Source organism: Chiloscyllium plagiosum, chromosome 28, assembly GCF_004010195.1.
Source record: "Chiloscyllium plagiosum isolate BGI_BamShark_2017 chromosome 28, ASM401019v2, whole genome shotgun sequence".
Lineage (NCBI taxonomy): Eukaryota > Metazoa > Chordata > Chondrichthyes > Orectolobiformes > Hemiscylliidae > Chiloscyllium > Chiloscyllium plagiosum.
In genome coordinates this window covers 31,121,350-31,144,197 of record NC_057737.1, presented here as the reverse complement: position 1 = coordinate 31,144,197, position 22,848 = coordinate 31,121,350, and the positions used below count along the sequence as shown (strand labels likewise).

The 22,848-nt window shown below is 40.9% G+C and overlaps 1 protein-coding gene across 1 annotated transcript in view; it reads left to right on the top strand.

The window, feature by feature from the left end:
- The first annotated feature begins 226 nt into the window (after positions 1–226).
- Positions 227–22,848, top strand: part of LOC122564218 (calcium-binding protein 8-like) — a 147,137-nt gene continuing 124,515 nt past the window's right edge. Inside the window, exons 1-2 of the mRNA XM_043718914.1 lie at positions 227–799; positions 1,346–1,470. Coding sequence (XP_043574849.1) covers positions 1,353–1,470 — 118 coding nt within the window. The 5' untranslated portion in view covers positions 227–799; positions 1,346–1,352. The remainder of the gene's footprint in view (positions 800–1,345; positions 1,471–22,848) is intronic.

Here is a 22,848-nt window from a genome sequence, read left to right as displayed (position 1 = left end):
GTTAGGAGAATGGAAATGATGAGAGGGATCTTGATACTTATCACTGGAGGACATTATCAATGAGTCTTTTTTTCTCTGTAAAATAACGTGCCGTCAATATTAATTATGTTTATTTTTAGAAGTGTGCTGAACTGTAATTTGGTTTGACAGAATCTGTGTTTCATCAACAGATTTACCAGCGTCTTTCTGTTACATTAAGGGGACACTGTCAGTGAGCAGGTATGCACAGCACATCGCATATCTGGCAGGCGTTGGAATTTACACAGAGTTAGAGGATTGGGGTGGGGGAGATCTCCAGTGAAGCTGCCCTGAGGGATGTGGCACCTCTTGAAATTGTGGAAGATGTGCACATCCTGCTGAGACAAACCAAAAGTCGCCCCTTTAAAAGACTGAACATTGGTGAGGCGGGAAGGTGCAGCGCAAAGCCTGGCCACTGGCAGACTGACAGAAAGAGAGAGCGAGAGAGCTGATGCTGCCCCAATGTTTGGCAGCGACGCTCCTCCAGCAGCAGCAGCTACAGCAGCAGTAACTTTAGGAATGGCACCTGCAGAAAAAGCCAGGGCATCGTGGCTTTGAGAAACCGGGCACTTGAAAAGCGGATGGAAGTGCGTCCCCGGCTCTGGGTTGGAAATGGTGAAGTGAAGCCTCGCCAGGCTGGCCAGCTGTCTGTGATCTGCCAGCCCCGGGCACTAGCCCTAGCATCAGCAACAACACCGCCGCCCCCTCAGCCCCTCGCCCCCTCTCCAGCCGGGGCAGCCTGAGTGCGGAGTGTGGGACAACCAAGGCACCAGCAAACCAGGTACTGGACAGGCTGAAGGGAAGGTGCTGGGTAATGGGCTCGCTGCAGGCTTTGACCTTCATTCTGAAGCGTAGTGAGTGAGAGGGGGGACAGCTCCTTGTGCTCTGATCGCCTCCCGGAGAAATGGTCCTCCTAGTGACTCCCTCTCCTCGGAGGGTAAACCGTCTCTCTCTCCGCCCCCCCCTCTCTCGGGTTTCTCAAAGGGAGCAGTTTGGCTTCTTCCGCGGACAAAAAGTGATCGCCCGTAACAAGTGGGATCTGTCTCTCTCCCCCCCCCTTCCAATAATTCGCATTAACCCCCTGCAGCTGCATCCCTTGCTGGCTGTGGGATGTGAAAGAGCCCCCGTCCCTCCCAGCGCTTTCCACCCACACCCCCCCCCCCCTCCTCCAGCGGTGAGTCAGAGCCAAGGACAGTGGAATGTGGCGCCGGGATTGAGGTGAGGAGTTCAACCTGTAAAGTCCAAGACCGTGAGGCTGTAACTCCCGCGTGCGACCTTTCTGTCCCTCTAGCTGTTTGTCTGTCTCTCTCTCTCTGTCTCACCCCAGGGAGAAGATGCCGTTCCACCCTGTGCACACCGGCCTCCTGTACAAAGGCAATTACCTGAGCGGCTCACTGTCCGATGGCAGCGATATCGAGCAGTTGGCTAACATTTCTGAAGAGGAGCTAGAGGGTAGGGAACATCTCCACAGCTTTCACTTGCTAATTCACTCATTGTAACCAGCGTGGGCAGAGCGTTCAACACCCCTCTCGCAATTAGCAGAGTCATAGTCTGCTGGCAACACAATGGCAATCCACACACACATACACATGTATGTTTCATCTGTGAGGGGCCACAGGAAACTTTGTGGGAGGAGGCTGTTGGGGAGCACGAACAGCAGCTTGGAGCTATTGAACCCAACGCCTCCCCCCCCCCCCCTCCACTTCTCTCTGGTTTCCAGCTTGTGGGAAATGCAACGGAGCAGGCTGACTCATGGATGCCAATGACAATCAACTTTTGATGCACAGCAACGTTGCCAAATGCTCAGAAAAGGACAGTTGGCAACGTGAGTTGCATCTGCAGCATGTTAAATGGTATTTTTTTTTAAAAAAAACAGCTATTCGGCTTCATTTTAATCGACTGGTAAAGCAGGGCATCAGAAAGATGCAGAATTATGCTGCAAATGCAAACAAGTGCATTTCATATCTTTAGTCTGATAAATATGTTTGTTAGCACGAATTAATATTTTCAGAAGATATTTAGAAATGTTTTGGCATTATTTAATTTGAAGGGCTAATTTGGCAAAGTTACTTTGAAACATAAAAAAAGTTCTGCAATTTTAAACAGAAAAAAACCCCACGAGAAACTATCGAATTTCCTTAACAATACTAGAATCTACCTGATACCTAATTTTTATTTAACTTGGCTACATGATCTATCAGGAATAGCATACATTTATGTTATACTTTGTCTGAATTTACAATGAGTTCCTAAGGGTTAACCCAATGTTCTATCTGTGTGGGTCCCAGCAGACTTTTAGCGTGCATATAGATTCAGACGTATTAAGGTCAATGTTAATTAAGATACTGTAGTCACTCCTCATTATTTTTGGCTTTAGGAAATCCCTCTGCTGATAAAGGAGAGTGTATGAACTTCTGAATAATACATTTTTGATTTAGTCTTCAGAGTTAATTTTCCCTCCTGTGTTTCTACACAGGAATAAAAAATGTCTATTTTAAAAATAGTATTTAACCCACTTGTTTAAAACAAAACTTTGCATTTATCGTAATTGAATTCTTTGAAGAACTGCAGTTTGAATGTGCAGCATGAATTTAGCAAGGCATTGTCAGAAGCTGGTGTACTTCAGTAATTTTGATTTTTGCCCCAATCTGTTTCCTTCTCAGTAACAAAGATGTAGACAATAGCATTAGTCCATCAGAGCTGGGTCTAGCTGTTGCACGGTTGCTTTCCCACAACCATTAATTCTGTAAATATATGACAGGATATCAGAAGCAAGTGGGAGAGGAGAAGCAGGCTAACTAGCTGGCTCTGGAGAGTAAAGAAACAGCACTGATTTAATGGACCAAATGGCCTGTTTCTGCATGGCAACATTCCTTGATTCCAGGGAGACATGCAAACAAACATTTAATCATCTGCTAGACCAAGCAGTGAGTAGGAAGAGATAGCATAGATGGTCTTGCTTTTTCCCTACCTTACAATCTCTTAGGAGTAGTCAGTGCAATGGCATTTCTAGTCTAATTAATCTTTCAGTGAAAAAAAGGCTTAAAAGCGACGAGGTCTTTTATTAAGGTGGTTTAATTCATATTGTTTTAGGTACTGTACATCAAAGTGAAATATGACTTGACTGTTGGAATGTGTATTTATTGCAAGTTAGTTGTTTATCATAAGATTTAAATGAAATGAAAAAAGCAGCTAAGAAGCTGTTTTTTGTAATAAAAAAGAGCTATCCAAATTACAGTCGCAACGAAGAACAAAGGATTGAGATAAAAGCATATTATATAGATTTGTGAATTTTGGCACTGTCAGATAAGCAATATTAGTGTTGATGAATACAACACTTTTCCATTTCAATCTATGAACTATACAAATCCTGTCAGGTCAGGTAAAGTACAGCCAAATACAGAGGAAAGCTCCTAGTATTGCACATATAAAACCATAGATATTTATAGTACAGGAGAAGACCATTAGGCCCAACATGTCTCTACTAGCTTCTTGCTATATCAACCCATGGAGTTTCAGTGCCCTGCTCTGTCTCTGCAGCTTGCTCTACTTCAAATAGTATCCACATTTTTTGCACAGCATTCCAACAATTTACACTGTAAACTTATTTCTCTTAACCTCTTCCCTTGTTCTTTTAATTGATGATTCCTTGAGTGCAATTTTCTAACCAGAGAAAATATCCTTCAACTGCTCACTCAATCCTTTTGAATATAAAAAAAAACTTTCACACCTCCTTTGGTTTCCACTGATCCCACTATCTCAAAATGCTCCTCATAACCATACTCTCTCATTCCCTCTTTATTATATAATGGAGCTATCAAGACTGCAAAGCAGAGAGTGCTATATTTTTACAATGCCATTTGAAAACAGTTCCTCTAATAATGCAGCGCTCTTTTGATATTACATTGAAGTGTCTGTCTAAAGCAGGTACTCAGATCCCAGAGTGAGATTTGAACACTATAGAAGAGAAATTGACTTCTAGCAATACTATGCCGACATACCTTGGTTCTGCAGGGTAGGCAGCATTATGGGTGTTGAGGGTAGTGACTTGTTGTTCTGTTTACCAATCCCTTCCCCTAACCCATCCTACCCTACCCAGGAAACTGAGATAGAAATGCTACATGAAAGAATTTCTCTTTTTTCACTTGAGTGAGATTGCTACACTCTCAGACAATCGAGCATAGAATAATGAAAACTTCTTATAAAGTAATTATTTTAGTTTTGGAACTTATTTGAATAATATTGAATATGATAAATCAGATTTGCATTAATTGTCACATCCAGTGGAATAATCATTAGGAAAAAAGCACTAGGATTATGCAAATTCCATTCCTACAATCTTTGCAACTGTATTTGAAGAATCAGAGGTCAGATAACAACACTGCACCTCAATTTGTGCTGCCTTTGAACAGTGTCCCCTGATTGGAATATGCAATTAATGAGTTTACTGTTTAGACTTTGAAGTTCCTTTTTCCAATGTTTCGTATGAAAATAGTATATGTCCAAACATGCCAGTTTCAAGGCAAAAATTGCTGACTGGTGAGATGCACATGACATAATAGTTGACATCAGTGATGACTTTGGTGTCATGTCATAGTGTTAACTGCTCCTGCAAGTTTTGGTGAATCTAGTGAGAAACCTCAGACACAACCTCAATGCTAATGATGGATTTTTCACTTCTCAGCCAGATCAGAGGAGCATTTTTCAAATGTGGCCATGGACTGTGAACCTAACTGCAAGGCCATCATTTGTTGAAAGTTAAAAATCACAAAATACCATGTTATAGTCCAACAGGTTTAATTGGAAGCACTAGCTTTCAGAGCACTGCTCCTTCATCAGGTGGTTGTGGAGTACATGATTGTAATACCTGTGTCTTACAATCGTGTACTCCACAATCACCTGATGAATCACAGTGCTCCGAAAGCTAGTTCTTCCAATTAAACCTGTTGGACTATAACCTGGTGTTGTGTGATTTTTAACTTTGTACACCCCAGTCCAACATTGGCATCTCCAAATCATCATTTTTTGAATATCTCTAATAAATTTTGAGAAACTAATACCATTACAAGTCAGGATGGTTTGTGGCTTGAAGTGGAGCTTACAGGTTCCCATGCATCTGCTATCTTATCATTCTGGATGGTAGAGGTCAGGGTTTGAAATATGCTGTTGAAGAAAGTTTTTCGAGTCATTGTAGTGTATCTTGTATGTGCTTAACATTGATGTCATTGCATGCTGGTGGTGAACAGTCTGAATGTTTTCGATGATGAATGGGGTGCCAGTCAAGCAGGCTGCTCTGTCCTGGACAATATTTATCTTTTTGTGTATTATCGACTCATTATACAGCATGAAAGCAAACCCTTCAGTCCAACTTGTCCAGAACGACCAGATTTCCTAAACAGATTAAGTCCCATTTGCCAGTATTTGACCCATATCTCTATAAGCCCTTCCTTTCCATGTACCTATACAGATGCCTTTTAAATGTTGTATTTGTATCCAACTTCAACATCTCTTCTGGCAGCTTGTTCCATACACCCTCTGCATGAAAAGTTGCCCCTCAGGGTCCCTTTTAAATCTATCCCCTCTACCTTAAAATATGCCTCCTGGTTTTTGATTCCTCTACCCTGGGAAAAAGACCCTGGCAATTCACCCTATCCATGCCCCTCATGATTTTAGAAACCTCACCCCTCAGCCCCTGATGGTCCAGAGAAAAAAAAACCTCTGTCTATTCAGCTCTCCCGAGCTGAAATCCTCCATTATTGACAACATCCTTGTAAATCTTTCTGAACCATTTTAAGTTTCACAACATCTTTTCTGTAGCAGGAAGACCAGAATTCATTGCAGCATTCTAAACATGGCCTCACCAATGTTTGCACCATAATGTTCCAACTCCTATCTTCAGTGCTCTGACCAATGAAGACAACTGTGCCAAATGCCTTCGTTGCTACCTTGTCAACCTGTGACTTCACTTTCAAGGAACTATGCACCTGCATTCCTAGGTCTCTTTGTTTGGCAACACTCCCCAAGGCCCTACCATTAAGTGTCTAATTCTTGCTCTGGTTTGCCTCCCCAAGATGCAACACCTCACATTTATCTAAATTAAGCTCCATCTCCCACTCCTCAGTCCTTTGGCCCATCTGATCAAAATCCCATTGTTCGCTGAGAAACAGTCTCTTCACTGTCCACTACCCTGCCAGTTTCTGTATTATTTGCAAACTTACTAACCATACCTCCTATGTCTACATCCAAATTATTTATATAAATGACGAAAGGCAGTGGACCTAACACTGATCTGTGCAGCACACTGCTGGTCACAGGCCTCCAGTCCAAAAACCAAACCTCTACAATCACCCTCTGATTTTTTCCTTCAGCCCAATTTTGTATTCAATTGGTTAACTCCCCTGGATTCCATGTGATTTAACATTGCTAACCAGCCTACCAAGCGGAACTTTGTCAAACACCTTGCTGAAGTCAATATAGACAATGTCTTCTGCTCTGTCTTCATCAATCATCTTTGTCACCTCTTCACCAACTCAATAAAGTTAGTGAGAATGATGTCCCATGCACAAAGCCATATTGATTATCCATAATTAGACCGTGCTTTTCCAATTACATATAAATCCTTTCCCTCAGTATTGTTGTTGGAGGCAAATGCATCCAAGCAAGTATGAGCATTCCATCACATTCTTTAAACGAAAGCAGTAGATACTGGGCGTTCTTTGGGGAATCAGGGGTGAGTTACTCTCTTTAGAAGTCGGTGCAGTATTTGTATGATTGGTTCAATTAAGTTTGTGGTTACTGATAATCTCTGGAAGGTTTATGGTTGAAGATTCAGAAATGGAAGTCTCAGTCAACATTAAGGGAGTCGGTTAGTCTCTCTTTTATTGAGAATGTCTATGGCTGATACTTGTGTAACATGAATCTTATTTGTCATATCATCTGGGGGTATTTGTTGTTACAAGTCTCTTGCTTCCTGTATTTGCTACACGTCTTCTCTTAGATCCTCTCCTCAACATTCTGCTCTGTTATATTATTCTTACCAATGTGTTTTTGAACAGAAAGCTGTTCTGCTCTTATTCTGTGAGATACACATTTATTTAGCTCAGTAGCTCCAGGTCGATTCTGAACTAAAATATTTATTCTTTTGTTGTGAATCAACATCAGCAGAAAACTGAGTGAGTTCATCATTAATTGCCTCTAACCAATCCTTTAGCAGGTTAAGTTGGCATTTTGTTTTCTTTTTGTTTTTAATAGCTCTTTTCTGGAGAGGTAAAAACTTCAAAGTAATGCTAAATACCAAGCAATCATCTGTTGGCCCTATCTCATGGCATTCTGCCATTTTTTACTTGCATTTAATTTTTTGCAAGTAAAGGAATATGAGGTCCAACGTTTTTTTGTGCATGATTGCTGCAGAATGGGGCAAGAAAAAACCTAATCTGAAAGAGAGAGAAAGATTGATGTGTTAAATCGGACCCAGTCATGTTTTAGATGCTGACTCACCTGCAGTGCATTTCCATTGTAAAACATTTTTTTCTGGATTTTGATGAGGACTTTAGTACCTATAATGAATTTCAGAGCTCAGTATAAGATGTAACATTGCAGCCTGTTTCTCTGCCCTTTGTTCTGTAATGTGGGACTTTCAGCATTTTGAGTACCATGTAACTGAAAGTTCAGAGTAGTCTTCAAAGGGAAGTCAGCATTCATGATTTGTTTGCAGATATCAGGGACAAATATGTTTCCCTCTTTCCTGTTTGAAATCATTTGGCTTTTGAAGGGCAATGTTCAGATCGAAGGACTTTGTTTCTCATATGTCTCACCATTGCACTGAATTCCTGCACCCAATAGAGGCATCACATGGGTAAATAGTGTCCCTGCATTTTTGGTTTGATCTCAACAAAGTTGTAATTGCTTTGTTTGTAACTGGAGACTGTATTGAAACATAACTGAAAAATTAAAATGCACAGGAATGTAGATTCATCTGGAAAACACAATAATCACAATATAAGGCACACACCAGAAAGATAATTATGACCATTTTGTCAACACCAACTTGCATTTATATGGCCTCTATTATGTGGTTTACAGGATGGTTATCAAACAACATTTGGCAGTAACCCACAAAAAGATGAGGAAAAGTAACTAAAAGTTTAGCAAAAAGGTAGGTTTAAAGGAAGGTCTCAGAGCAAGAGAGGTAGATAGAGAAGCAGAGATGTTCTGGGAAGGAATTTCGGACTGATTTTCTTTTTGGCTAAACAAATAAACTGTCTGAACGATTTAGTAGTTAAATGTTGTGGTCCCATTCAGATCTTCACAATCGCAGGTTAGATCTATGGTCTGTGCTGAATTAGCTAACTATAACTGGAGTGGTGATGAGAATGCTGCAGTTGTAAGAACATAACAAATAGAATCAGGAATAAGCCCATTGCCCCTCAACCCTGTGTTGCCTTTTGGTAAGATGATGGCTGATCATCATCATCAACTCTACTTTACTGTATGATTTCTATATCCCTCTGTTTTCTTATATTCCAAGAAGCTATTTATTTCAACATTTGTATGTTCCTTAGCCACATCCTCCCTTCCCAATGGCATATTTTTGTACAAATGCAGGAGGCGCAACATTTGTCTTTTTACCTGCTCCCTTTTCACCATCCAGGACTCAAAAGCTCCTTCCAAATGTAACAGTGATTTACTTGTACCTCTTCAGTCTTGTGAACTTCCTGTTCAGGGTGTCTTCTGTTCTACAGTGGAGAGTCCAAATGCACACTGGATGACCGCATTGTGAAATGTCTCCATTCTGTCGAGCACAAGCCTGAGCTTCCTCACCCCTGTTGTTTTAAATTCCCATCATAGTCTCCCTTTAACCTTGCTGTCCACAGTCTGCTATATTGCACAAATGAAGCTCAAAGCAAGCTCAAGGAACAGCACTTGCCTTTTGACTCGGCACACTACAGCTTTCTAGACACTGAGTTCAACAGTTTTCAGTACTAACCTCTTCCATTGACTTGCTCTATATTTTATTTGAAGGTTTGGTCTGGTCTCATTTCTCTTTTTATCCCTCTTATTGCAGTCAAAAGGCTATTATCTAGCCATTCACTCTCTTTGGCTTTTGCACCTTGGGATATTGTCTAACTTAACCTGTCGTGACCTAGATCCTATCACAGACCATACATTTATTACATTAAATGAATAAAACAGTAGAAAGATCTTAACACAAATAGCAAAACAAAGTTTCAAACCGTTCCCCAACATGTCATTTTATGGACAGTCAGTTCCAGAGAAATTTCACATCTAGCTCAATGTTTTTGATTAACTAAATCTTCCAATTCCTTTTCCTTGGACTACATAAATAATTTTTCAGTACCTTTCTGAGTTCACATGTATGAGTCTTTCAAACTTCTGATGGTCTAAATGTTTCAGTACTGGTAACTTAACAGTTTCTATCTAACCTCACCTGGCTTGGAAGCTCCACAAATTATACAACTTTGGCTACACCAACCAATCAAACTAAAAGCTGAATTCTTATGCTTCTTACTCTTCAGAACTGAATATATGATTCTTCTGAACAGCTTTTGGACTTCTTGTTCTAACGTAAAAGCTAAACTATGGATCTCTAGTCTGTTGTAAACACTGTAGTATTAACAACCCACCCAATAACACCACTGTGGTTCTCCTAGGTACTTTACTGCAGTCACATACTTTACTTGAATTGATGCACTTAGGTCACTGAGCCAAATGACTTTCATTACAACAGCATCCTCACTCTTTCACTCCAGGTCATTCTTCAGATACAAGGAGGTACTCTTAATCCTGGCACCTGTAAAGCCATAAGCCATCAGGTCTCAAATTCCTGGCGGGAGGGAACAATTTTTATATGTGGCCTACTATACTGCACCCGCCTCCTCACCCCCCCAACCCCCGACCACAAGAACCTTCTGGAAATGTCTCCGTATCACAGATGATATTATCAATTCGCTCATCCACCTTGCAGTCTTTGTTGACATACATCGCGACCTCATACCTTTTGAACAAGTTCAAAGCCTGTAGGTCCACCATCACTGTATCTTGGAAGCCACTCTCTGTTTGACATACAGTCACACCATCCTGTACTTGACCACTGTCCAGTTCGAAACTAGCACCTAATGGAGATAACTGGTTTTTGATTTAAAATGGCTAGATACCCTTCTCTTCCTGTTGCACCACAAAGTCTATATGTCAGACACCATAGAGTCATAGAATCATAGAGATGTACAGCACGGAAATAGACCCTTTGACCAGTTCAACAACTATGAGCTGAAAGTTCTTGAGTAGTGAGGATGTGGTTGCTTGAGATCTCCCACATGCAGCTTGACACACCACTTGCCCTGTCATCTCTATCTATCTATATATAGTTAATGTGAGTTTGGAGAAGATTTGTAGCTCAGGTTGTGGATCAGGTTGTAAATTTTCTCCTGAGCTGCTAGATTTGTTCTCAGATATTTCATCACCATGCCAGGCAACATCATCAGTGAGCCTTCGGTAAAGCGCTGATGTTCTATCCCGCTTGCTATTCATCGGAGGCTCATTGATGATGTTACCTAGCATGGTGATGAAACATCTGAGAACAAATCTACACCATCAGCGAGCAAGCTAATAACCTGATATTCAGTTAATTTATATAGTACATTTCATTTTTCGTACAGAGTCAGTTAGCTCAGTTGATGAATGACTAGAATGTGGTGCAGAATATAGCCAGCTGCACAGATTTAATACCTATCTAGACTGTGGTATCTCGGGGAGGCCTGCCTCTTCACCTTAGCCCGTGCTTGTGGAATGGTTGCTGTCAATGTGCATATAAACAGTTAGAAAGATTCTTATGATCCTTTATAGATTATGGCTCCGTGCATACACATGTGGATGCTTTTTAAATGGCTCTGGATGAGGGGAGGACAACCATCAACTGCTCCTCATAACTGTCCATTCATCCACGCTGGAGAATGTGTGGGTGTTGGGTGACAGTAAGATTGGACTTGGTGATGGTGTTCTTCTGATCAAATAGTCCAGCGAAATTTACTATCTAATTCTGCATTACCACATGTACAAAAGACTGGAAGAGTCTGCCCATTTCCATGGAACTGTATCCTCACAGGAATCATTACATTTAAGAATGAAACAGGGAAGAAAATCAGCTGAAAATTGAAAAGAGAACAAAATAGTTTTTTTTTCCAAAGTGGTACAGTTCACTTCATTTAGAGATTGAACATTGGAAACAACAACCCATCAAGTTAATGGCTAAATTCTAGGCTGTCCTAGTGCTTTGAAATACTTCTCAGGGAAAAAAAACAGATACACAAATCTCAGAATAAATTGTGAGCAGTGAGATATGACAGCAACCTTTATGTTCTGTTTCAAATTTATTATGATGTGCTGAGCCAACATCCAATGTGAAATCTGATGGATGTAAACACAGGTTAATTTTACATCTATATAGAAATGAATGTGTCTTTGATCAACCAGTTTTTTATGCCAGTTGTTACAATGAATTTAAATGTCTTTTTCCTTCCTTAGAGGCAGAACACACAGGTTTTACCAAATTTGTCACTCTGGTAAATTGTCTACACTGTCCAAGACAACAGTTGGTCATCATGTATAATATTGGATCTCCCATTCTGATATTTAGAAAGGGATTGCATTATTTATTTTAGCTATGTTTGTGTGCATAGTGTTCCTCATGTCACACATTGACATTAATATTTCAACTTAAGACAATTGTTCCATCATCAATAGTTTTAACACCTAAACATTTGGGCAACCACCTGTTAATTATTCCCATCATAATTGTGACCCAAACGGACTTCCAATGAAAACTTACCATTCAACATGAACTCTTGTACTGGGAAGATAGCTGATAATTTGAGTTTAAAACTTGCTCATATTCAACTCTAATGCAAGCAGTAAGCCTCTGAATAATTACCTTAATCAATTAAGTCAAAAAATTAAATGGCTAGTTTATGCATCTATTATGGAAAAATATATTTGGAACATTTCAGATTGTGATACAGATGCAGATTGACATTGGTGCAGATCTAAGATGAATTCTTTGAAAGAGACAAATGGATGAGAGTAGGATCTGATTTAAAATTCTAATAAAGGAGAACATTATCTATAAAAGTGAATACTGCAGATACCCTGTACTGCAAATATGAAATGAAAAAGAAGATGTTGGAAATATTCAATAGTTTGGGCAGAAACTGAAGAGAGAGAAACAATAGTTAGAAATGCAAAGGTTCATGCAAATACAGAGGAAGGAGAGGAAAAACTGAAAGAGAAGGTCTGTTGTAAAGTAGAAGGCGGAGTTGAATAATTGACAGGGATGATAGTGCAAAGCAAAGGTGAGTGGTAATGTGATATGTGAAGAAAGAAAAGATAAATCTAATGGAGTGACAACAACAAAACCATTGCCATTACCCACTGTTATGGGAGAATTAAATATACAAGTTTAATGCATTTCTTCTATACTTTGTCTTTACATTAGAACTTTACCAGTATTTTCAACTGAGAAGCACAGCATGTTCAAATGATAGATACTCATGAAATTTAGTGTGATCTACATCACTTTGCCTGCTGCGATTGTCCCTGACATTATTCAATCTTGACAATTTTTTTTACTTCCACTTCAACTGTCAATCATGAAGCTCAGTACATACTGACTCAAACTCCTGGCAATCCAACTTTACCTCCTCATCCACTGTTTGCCAACACCATCAATCTCTGTCTCATCAGCACAGTGAGCACCTATTTCAGAACTGATTCTATTATACCCATACATTCATAGACTTATACAGACCATTGAGTCTACACCAACATAACTACCACTAAAGCTGCACTAATCCTAATTTGCTGCACTCATCCCATATCCTTGAATGTTATGATATTTGAAGTGCATATCCAAATATTTTTTAAAGGTTGTAAGCTTTCCGTTCTCCACTACCTTCCCAGAAAGTGCATTCCACATTCCTAGTGAAAAAGCTTTTTCCCAAATCTCCCCTGAATGTCCTGCTCCTTACTCTAAAACTCTATCCTCCCATGATTGACCCCTCAACCAAGGGGAACAGCTGCCTTCTATTCACCCTATTCATACCCCTCATAACCTTATACACCACAGCCATGTCCCCCTTTGTCTTCTCTGCTCGAAAGAAAACAATCCAAGCCTGTCTAGTCTCTCCTTTGAGCTCAATTTCTCCATCCTATGGTGAACCCCATTTGTGCCCACTCTACTGCTATTATAGTCCTTTTTGTACTGAGGTGACCAGAAATGCACATAGTACTCCAGCAATGACCTAACCAATGCCCTTATACTCTATACCATGACTGATGAAAGCAAGTGTCCCAGATGTCTTCTTAACTTTTATATTCACATGCTCTGCTGACTTCAGGAATCTGTGAATAATTACCCCAAGATCCCTTTGTTCCTCTAATTAAATACTCCCTCATTTTGTTTCTACACTTATCAGGGTTAGATACCAACTATTACTGGTCTACGCATCTGACCCACCCATCTGTATCTTCCTGTAACCTATAACCATTTTCAGTGAACTGCTCTACCAATCTTGGTGCCATCTGCAAATTTGCTTAATATTCACCCACATCTATCATTTATGTATAAAACAAGCAATAAGGGTCCTAATACTGATCCATGTGGTATACCAGCTTCCAGTCACTCGAACAGCCTCCAACCACTACCCTTTTTGTCCTATTACCATGCCAGTTTCTGATCCATCTCTCCACGTTTCTCTCAACTCCATGTGATTTCATCTTCTTAATCAGTGTTCCATGTAGGAACATGTCAAGTGCTTTGCTAAAATCTATATAAAGTACATTGACTGAATTGCCCACATCCACACACTTGATCACATTTTCAAAAAATTATAACAAATTTGTTAGGCATGACCTCGCTCTGACAAAGCCCTCCTAAAGTATATCATCTGATACCTACCTCTAAGTTCTCTATCTCTAAGATTTGCTTTGTTATTGAAGCCCTGAAGTATATTTTTACCTCAGAATAATGTCCCCATATTCTCACGTCAGTCTTTATTAAAATCTTTGACTCCAATTTGTCATCTATTAATCTCCATTGGTGTCTGGTTGAGCTGATGGGTTAGTGGTCTTCACCTACACCTCAGGTTCTGTGACTAAATGCTGCAAAACAATGTTGCCAGAGTGCTGCAGAAAACTTAATAAATTTTGCCCCAACAATGAGTTCAATATCAGTCAATTACTTCTTGACAATAGCTCTACTGGTAAACACTCACACTGTAATGATGATTACTCAATTCTTGCCCAATAGCCTGGGCTCTCTCATTTCATTTCATTCTTCTCAATGGAGAGGTGCAAAAATGATTCACGAAGATGTTAACAGAGCTGTGAGTTTATACCAGCCAGGAGAGGATGAGCTGTCTGAGTTCTTTACTCTTGAAAAGTGAAGACTGAGAGATGATCTTATGTACGTTTTTACAATTCTGAAGAGTAGAGTAGACAGAGACAAAATGTTTTCCCTTCTGGGTTAGAAGCCAGCAGTTAAAGATAGTCACCATGAAATAAAATAGGAGTTCAGATTAAACTTTTTTACATGGGAAGAAAATTTGGAACTCGCTATCATAGAGGATGGTTGAGTTGCATAATGTTAATACATTTTAGGCAACGCTAGAACAGCTTATGAGGAGTAAAGAATGGGAAGTTGTACTGATATTGTTGGAGGAACGAAGGTTTCATGAGCAAGAAGACTTGGGTGAAACCAGCATGAACTGGTTGGGCTGAATGGCCTATTTCTATGCAATATGTTCTACCCAAGTATTTGAAGGCCCAGCCTCCTGAGAGCTGAGCATAGTAAGGAACTTGTCAAGGACAGGGAGCTAGTCAGTACTTGCAGAAAACATTTTGACGAGCGTCAACCAAGATTGCTAGTTGGATCTTTATAAAGATCTGAGGGATGCATGGCAGAATTGGCTGTAGATCTGACAAAGCCCGTCTCGACGTTGAGATTATCTTGCTTCATCTTTGTGCTTTTCACACGAGGTGCTGTGAGCTTCTCACTAGGCAGTGGCAAGTTGTCAATTGCCTTGTTAACACCGCAATTCTCCTCATTAATATTCAGTCTCCTGTCTGAGATAGATAGTGGGAAAATTTGGTGAGGACCACCAGAAGGATTCCTTGGTGGACTCGGCTCACCGCTTGCTCCCAATGACCTCCATGTTGCCTGCAACCAAACTGTAGCCCAGGGTACAATCAACGGCCATCCAGGGCTTGCAACCTTCCTCCACGGGCATTGGCATCCAGCATCTGCTAACCCATCTTGACCATTCTGGCACTTCTCCAATGCATTGGCAGGATTTTTTGAAAGCACAGACTTTCATTGCAGGGCACACTAGCAACCAGCATTGAAAGGCTGCAGCAGGAAGATTTTGCACAGGGATGGGCAACATGGCGAAAGAAGGACTGTAATGCAGTACTTTTAACTTTATTTCTTATTTACTACTTCATACTGACAAGAACATAATGTTGACTTTTAATTTATTTCTTCACTTTTCTACTCTTACCTAAGATTTTGTACTGAGGTAACTGTACCTAAGATGGCGCCATTGAGTGGCGACATTGTAAGCTTTTTACTCTACTCCAGTAACCCTGTACTTGAGTACCTGTACACATGACCAATAAAACCTAATTCTAATTCTTCTCATTCTTATGCTCCGAGCCCTTATTCACCAGTGTACTCACAACATCCCTGTCCCACTCTGCAGGAAAGAATTTAAATAAAGTATTAGGAGTGTGGGTGTTTTGATAAAAAATTAAGATAGCCAAGTCACAGGGGCCTGATGGGATCTATCTCAGAATACTGACGGAGGCAAGGAAGATTGCTGGGGCCTTGACAGAGATCCTTGTAATATTGTGAGCAACAGGCGAGTTTCCAGAAGACCGGAGAAGATCCATTGTTGTTCCAGACAAGTGTGAGGTGATGCATTGTGGGAGATCGTCCTCAGCAAAGTCCTTGGAGTTACCTGTTAGTCAGGGAGTTTCTGACCAGTAAGTGAAGGGCAGCCTCCCATAGCTGGAACTGGCAACATATGGATTTTTGATTAAGGGTTTCAGAGAGTGGGTCATGGTCAATCTGTTGGCTCCATAGCAATAGATCTAGGGAGCAGGGCCAACACGGTCATGCAGATATATAGGCACCAGTCAGGAGTCTGGGCTCATCTTGTCTGGAGCTGTCCAATCATGTTGGTTAAGAGACTGGGCCACAGTCAGTCTGTTAGTCCAGTCCACAGAAAATAAATGTGGAGTGGTGGGAGAGGGGGTGTTTGGCTACTGCTGTGGGACTAGATCTTGGCAAGTTAATTATTGGGATTGGGGCTGCAATCTTTTGACATGGGAGTGATACAATTATGAAAGGTGCAGCGTGCTTCTCAAAGGGGACTATAGTAAAGTATGGCTAGAGTGGATGTAATGCAGGGGATGGGGGGGCTTGGGGGAATGGGGGTATGGAGGATTCTTCCATGGTCAGCAATGTCCTGGTTCTCACCTCACCTCATACCCCTCATCTGGGAAGAAGATTACGAGCCAGAGCATCTCAGGGTTGCTCTGATTGTGACTAAGAAAGAAGAAAGTGCAATTATGGCAACTACAGAGGCTGTCTTTTTTTAAAATTCATGCATAGGATTTGCATCACTGTCTGGGCTGATATGATTGTCCATCCCTCATTGCCCTTGTGAAGATGGTGGTGAGCGCCATCTTGAACCACTGGTTCAGCTAGACCCACAATACAGTGAGAGAGGAAGCTCCAGGATTTTGACCCAGCGACAGCGAAGGAACGGTGTTTTTTTTTGCAAGATTTGTGAAGGTTTGTAGCTCAGGTTGAAGTTTAGGGTGTAGGTTTGCTCGCTGAGCTGTAGGTTTGATATCCAGACGTTTCATTACCTAGCTCGGTAACATCATCAGTGGCGACCTCCAAGTGAAGCGAATCTGTTTTCTCCTGCTTTCTATTTATATCTTTCTCCGGATGGGGTTCCTGGGGCTTGTGGTGATGTCATTTCCTGTTCGTTTTCTGAGGGGTTGATAGATGGTATCTAGATCTATGTGTTTGTTTATGGCGTTGTGGTTGGAGTACCAGGCCTCTAGGAATTCTCTGGCATGTCTTTGCTTAGCCTGTCCCAGAATAGATGTGTGTCCCTGTCGAAATAGTGGTTTTTTTCATCTGTGTGTAGGGCTACAAGAGAGAGAGGGTTGTGTCTTTTTGTGGCTAGCTGGTGTTCGTGTATCCTGGTGGCTAACTTTCTTCCTGTTTGTCCTACATAGTGTTTGTGGCAGTCCTTGCATGGAATTTTGTAGATGATGTTGCTTTTGTCCATGGGTTGTACTGAGTCTTTTAAGTTTGTTAGTTTTTGTTTGAGAGTGTTGGTGGGTTTGTGTCCTACTCGGATTCTGAGGGGTCTTTGTAGTTGGCTGTCATTTCTGAAACTTCTTTGATGTATGGCAATTTGATGTATGATGTGTTATCTTCCCCTGTCAGGATAGTGAGTGGTTTGAAGGGAAACTGGTAGGTGACAATGTTGATATGTGTTTGCTGTTGTTGTCTTTCCAGATGGTGGTGATTGTGGGTTTGCATTGAGCTGCCTAAGGAGCCTTGGAGAATTTCTGAATTTCTGCAACAAATTGTGGAGGGTATGGATATTTGTGAATGTGCTGCCAATCATGCAGGCTGCTTTGTGCTGGATGGTGTCAAGCTCCTTGAATGTTGTTGGAGCTGAACCCACCCAGGCAAGTGGGGAGAATTCCATCACTCTCCTGTCTTGTGCCTCTTAGATTGTAGATATGCTTTGGGGAGTGAATTACACACTGCAGAATTCCTAGCCTCTGACCTGTTCTTTGGTCACAGTATTTATATGAGTGCTCCAATTGAGGTTTTGGTCAATGATGATCCCCAGGATGTTGATAGAGAGACATTCAGTGGTGGTAATACTATTGAATGTCAAGGAGATAATAGTTAGATTCTTTCTTGCCAGGGAATTCGTTGCCTGTCACTTGTGCAGAGTGAATGTTATTTGGTATTGTCAGCCCAAATCCGGTCATTGTTGAAGAGTATGGTGCTGGAAAAGCACAGCCAGTCAGGCAGCATCTGAGGAGCAGGAAAGTTGATGTTTCAAGCATAAGCTCTTCATCAGGAGCTTATGCAAAAAACGTCGACTCTACTGCTCCTTGGATGCTGCCTGACTGGCTGTGCTTTTCCTGCACCACACTCTTCGATTCTGATCTCCAGCATCTGCAGTCCTCACTTTCTCTAAATCTGAACATTGTTTAGGCCTTGCTGCATTTGGACTTGGATGCTTCTGTATCTGAGGAATCGCAAATGGTACTGAACACTGTGCAGTCACCAGTGAATATCCCCAGTTCTGACCTTATGTTGGAGGGACTGTAATTGATGATACAGCTGAAGATAGTTAGGCCAAGGACACTTCCTTAAGGAACTCCTGCAGTGACATCCTGAATATCCAACAATTACAACCACTTCCCTTTGTGCCAGCAATGACTCCAACCAATGGATTAGTTTTCTTATGATACATATTGACTCCAGTTTTTCGAGGGCTTCTAAATGCCATACTCAGTCATTGCCATCTCATCACGAGTGTTTAGCTCTTTTGGCCATGCTTCAATCAAGACTGTAATGAGGTTGGAGCTGAGTGGCCTTGGTTGTACCCAAACAATATGTTAGTGACCAAGTTATTGCAAGGATGATACCTTCCACCCCTTCCTGATGATTGAGAGTAGACTGGTCTGGTTGTAATTGGCTGGGTTGGATTTGTCTTGCTTTTTGAGTACAAGTCATACAATTTTCCACATTGTTAGTTAGATGCTTTTGTAGCTATACTGGAACAGTTTGGCTAAGGGCATGCCAAGTTCTGGAGCACAGGTCTTCAGTATTATTCCTGGAATATTGTCAAGACCCAGTATTCAGAGCTTCTACCATTTCTTCATATCAAATGGAGTGATTCAAGTTGGCAGAAGACTAGTATCTGTGATGCTGGGGACGTCTGTAGAAGGTTGATATGGATCACACGGCACTTCTGCCTGAAGATTGTTGTAAATGCTTCAACCTTCTCCTTTGCAGTGATGTGCTGGACTCCCCCATCATTGAGGATGAGGATATTTGATAACCTTCCTTCTCCAGTGGGTTGTTTAGTTGGCCATCACCATTCATGGCTGATGTGGTAGGACTGCTGAGCTTAGATCTAATCCATAGGTTGTGGAATTGCTTAGCTTAGGAATATGATTGCAATGATCCTTCTTAATTAACTGTTCCTTAATAGTCAAAGGCTGTATCTGGATTTGGAATGTAATTTTCTGCCATCTAGATGGACTGTGCAGTAAATATATGGATAATACAAGGAGTAGTACAAACATAAGTTTTTAAATTCACCTTTCAAAAGCCTTTGATTCTGTTAATTGTGAATGTTTATAGCGCATTCTCTTTGGATTCAGTTGCCCTCAGCAATTTGTCACCATCCTCAGTCTACTCCATGATGAGATGCAAGCCATGATCCTCACTAACAGAATCATGATGGTGGTTATGTTAGCGAAGACTGGATCAAAAAAAAGCTATACCATTTCATCAAATCACTTCTCCATTTTCCTGACTGAAGTATGCTACCTCCCCTTCAGCATATTAACCCTGGGCATGAAGGTCATCTACAGAACAGACATGGCCATTAGTCCAATCCCAAAATCACTTCATCTTCCTATCATTGAGCTTAGCTATGCAGATTATGCTTGTGTGTGTGGCCACAAAGAAACTGGGCTCCAAGTCATTGATAACTCCTTCTGCAAAGTATATGAGAAAAATCGAGATTTCACGAATCATCTGGAAAACTGAGGTCCTCTTTACCAGCTCCCACCACAAAACGTCTCCCCTTTTGAGTAGAATTGATGGATCTTTTTACATCTCTTAAGACCCTCCTCATGATGACGACCAGACTAGATCATTAGTCATCATCATCTTTAATGTGTTAGGGCAGCAATTGGTCGACTGAGGAAAAGGGCATTTGAGGACCAGGATTTCAAACACAAGACTACTGTTGTACTGGGCAGCAATGATCCAAGTCCTAAGCTGGATTAGAAACTTAGACAAGCTACAGCAGGTACCTCAAAGCACTAGGAGAGTACAACGGGAGGTGCCATAGCATGATCCTCTAAATCCGGTGGTCAGAAAGGTGGTCTGACACCAGTGTCCTTTACCAAGCCAATGCACCCAATACTGAGTAGCTACTGGTAGGACATGCCAATTATATGTCTGACTCCAAGCTCCGAAAGCAACCACTGTATTTGGAACTCAGTTGTGGCATGTGGAATCATTTTAGGGATGTCCTTAAAGGATCACTGAAGAGTTTGAAAATCCCACTGCCTCATTACAGCCCTGGTTTGTGTCCAATCCGAATAGAGAAAGTACATTCAAGAAATCACCAAACAGATTTAGAGGCTTCGTCGAGAATGTACAGACATGACTCAACTTGACCTTTCAGTCACCACTTAACCCACGTCTCAGAGAGTCTGCCGATTGTACATTGGACCTACCAACTATTTCAAAACTCTTCAAACTGGAATGGAAGCTAGTTATTCATGAATACCAAAAAGAAGATAATTTTATGTATTTCCCTGTAAGTCAATGTTCATTAACTCTCTCCGCAACAATTTCCCAAATCTCAAACCACACAGTAACCTAATATAATCTGGCATATTTCATGCTGTGCACATAATAATATATTAATTTTTGCTTAAAATGCATTCTGTGTTGCATTCTCCATGACAAAGCCTTAACTAATTTGAATCCTCTTGCCAAGCAATCATTCAGTATATATTGCTCTTCCCTTTTGGGGTTTGGTATTCTTGCAGTTCTGTTCTGATGGGCGCTAAGATGAAAATCCTCAACAGCCTGTCTTTGTTTGCAGCAATATGGACATACTTTTGGGTTATCTTCTTTCTGCCAATGTCTTCAGTGCTTATTCCTGAATAAAAGCAAACAATATTCTGAGGATATCCAATATAAACCTTTTAAGATGGGCAGGATAGCAGGGCTAGTATTGTGTACCCCATTCTGAATATTTTTACCCATTAACCTGAGTCTCATGCTTTTGTAGTCTGGATGAAATGTCAGGGTAACTTTTCAAGAGATGTCTTCCTAGCTTTGTGTCACCTTTACACTTTGCTGCCTCACAGATATGCAGTTTTTTTTGTTGTAAGCCTGGGCATTCTGAGGATGATTGCACATGGTATTCATGATTAATTTCCATCTTTGGAGACTAATGATTACATGCTAAATTCTGAAGGTAGACTATTGTACTTTTGTTTTGTACTCACCCCAGTAGATCAATTAGAATTTGTTCACCTTGAAGCAATTTTCTAAATCATCTCGTTTATTGTTATCTCTTACCATATTCTTTTTCATCATATCAGTGTCCTTCAAGGCAGGTAGTAATCTGCCTTCTGACTCAGATCTCGAGATCTAACTCAACACTTGTGGTTCTATTTTCAGTCGATTGCTGTTGAAGTTAAGCCATCTTTCACTTTGTCTCATTCCTAATTTGATTTGTGCACAGTAAGGCGGTTTGCCAGTTATTTGGGAATCACCAAAAGCCAAACATTTCCTGTTGAACCGTTACTGTTAGCCTCTTTTGAAATGATAATTGACTGGATATGTACTTTGCTGGCAAGTCCAACATTTGTTGCCCATTGTTAAATATCTTTCGGAAGGTTTTGATCAGCAGTCGTCTTGAGCCAGTCTGCATGATAAAAGGCTAGGCTAATCTTCCATTTGTGAGAGGTGACTGGTGGTGGTTTAACCTGAGGGTCACTATGCCTGAGGGGAGGGGAGTGGTTGAGAAGGAGAGTCCTTCCTTGTAACCCCAGCCAGTGCAAGAATTGGACCCACACTGTCAGCATCACAAACTAGTTATCAGCCAGTTGAGGTAACTGACTCCTCAGCGTGACTGCGTGTGTACACAAAGCTGCAGTTTAATGAGAACATTGTCCTGAGTCAATGTTGAAAACTACCATGGCCACACCTTCCTGTCTACTGCAGTGCCCCAGTCTTAGGTGGCTCTTTTCCAGGTGGTAATGTTGGAGTCTTTGATATTGATTGTAATATGATGGAGTATGAATGATTATGTTAGATGTTACTTGATTAGTTTCCAGATGTTATTACGAGAATTTGCCAGTGCTTTTGTTCTGCCTGAATCCAGTAGAAATTGGTACCAGGTGGTTTCTTTGGTCTTGTTCATATTATAGTTTTAACCTTATTAACTTTCATTTTTATTCTCATATTTCTTATACTTCCACGTTGTCTTCAATTTTAAAAAAACATGTAATTTACTGAATGTATACATTGTTGATTAAGCCAGTGTTTTTTGCTAATGAATGTGAAGGTGCTAGTAAATAAGGCTACTTTATCCTGGATGGTGTGGAGTATTGTTGGAGCTGTACTCTTCAAGGCAAATAGGGATTATTCCATCACACTCCTGATTTTTGCCTTTTAGGAGTCATGAGGTAAGTTTCCTCATTGCAGAATTCCCAGCTTTTGACCTGATCATGTTGTCACAGTATCAATATCTAGTCCAGTCAGTTTCTGTATTTGGTAACCCCCAGGATGTTGGTAGTGTGTATTCAGTAATAGTAATGCCATTGAATTTCAAAGGAGATGGTTAGAATTTTGTATCATTGGAGGTGGTCATTGTCCTGTGTGCATGTTACTTGCTACTTATCAGCCCAAATCCTGCTGCATGAAAGCATAGACCATAACATTATCTGAGGAGTTGC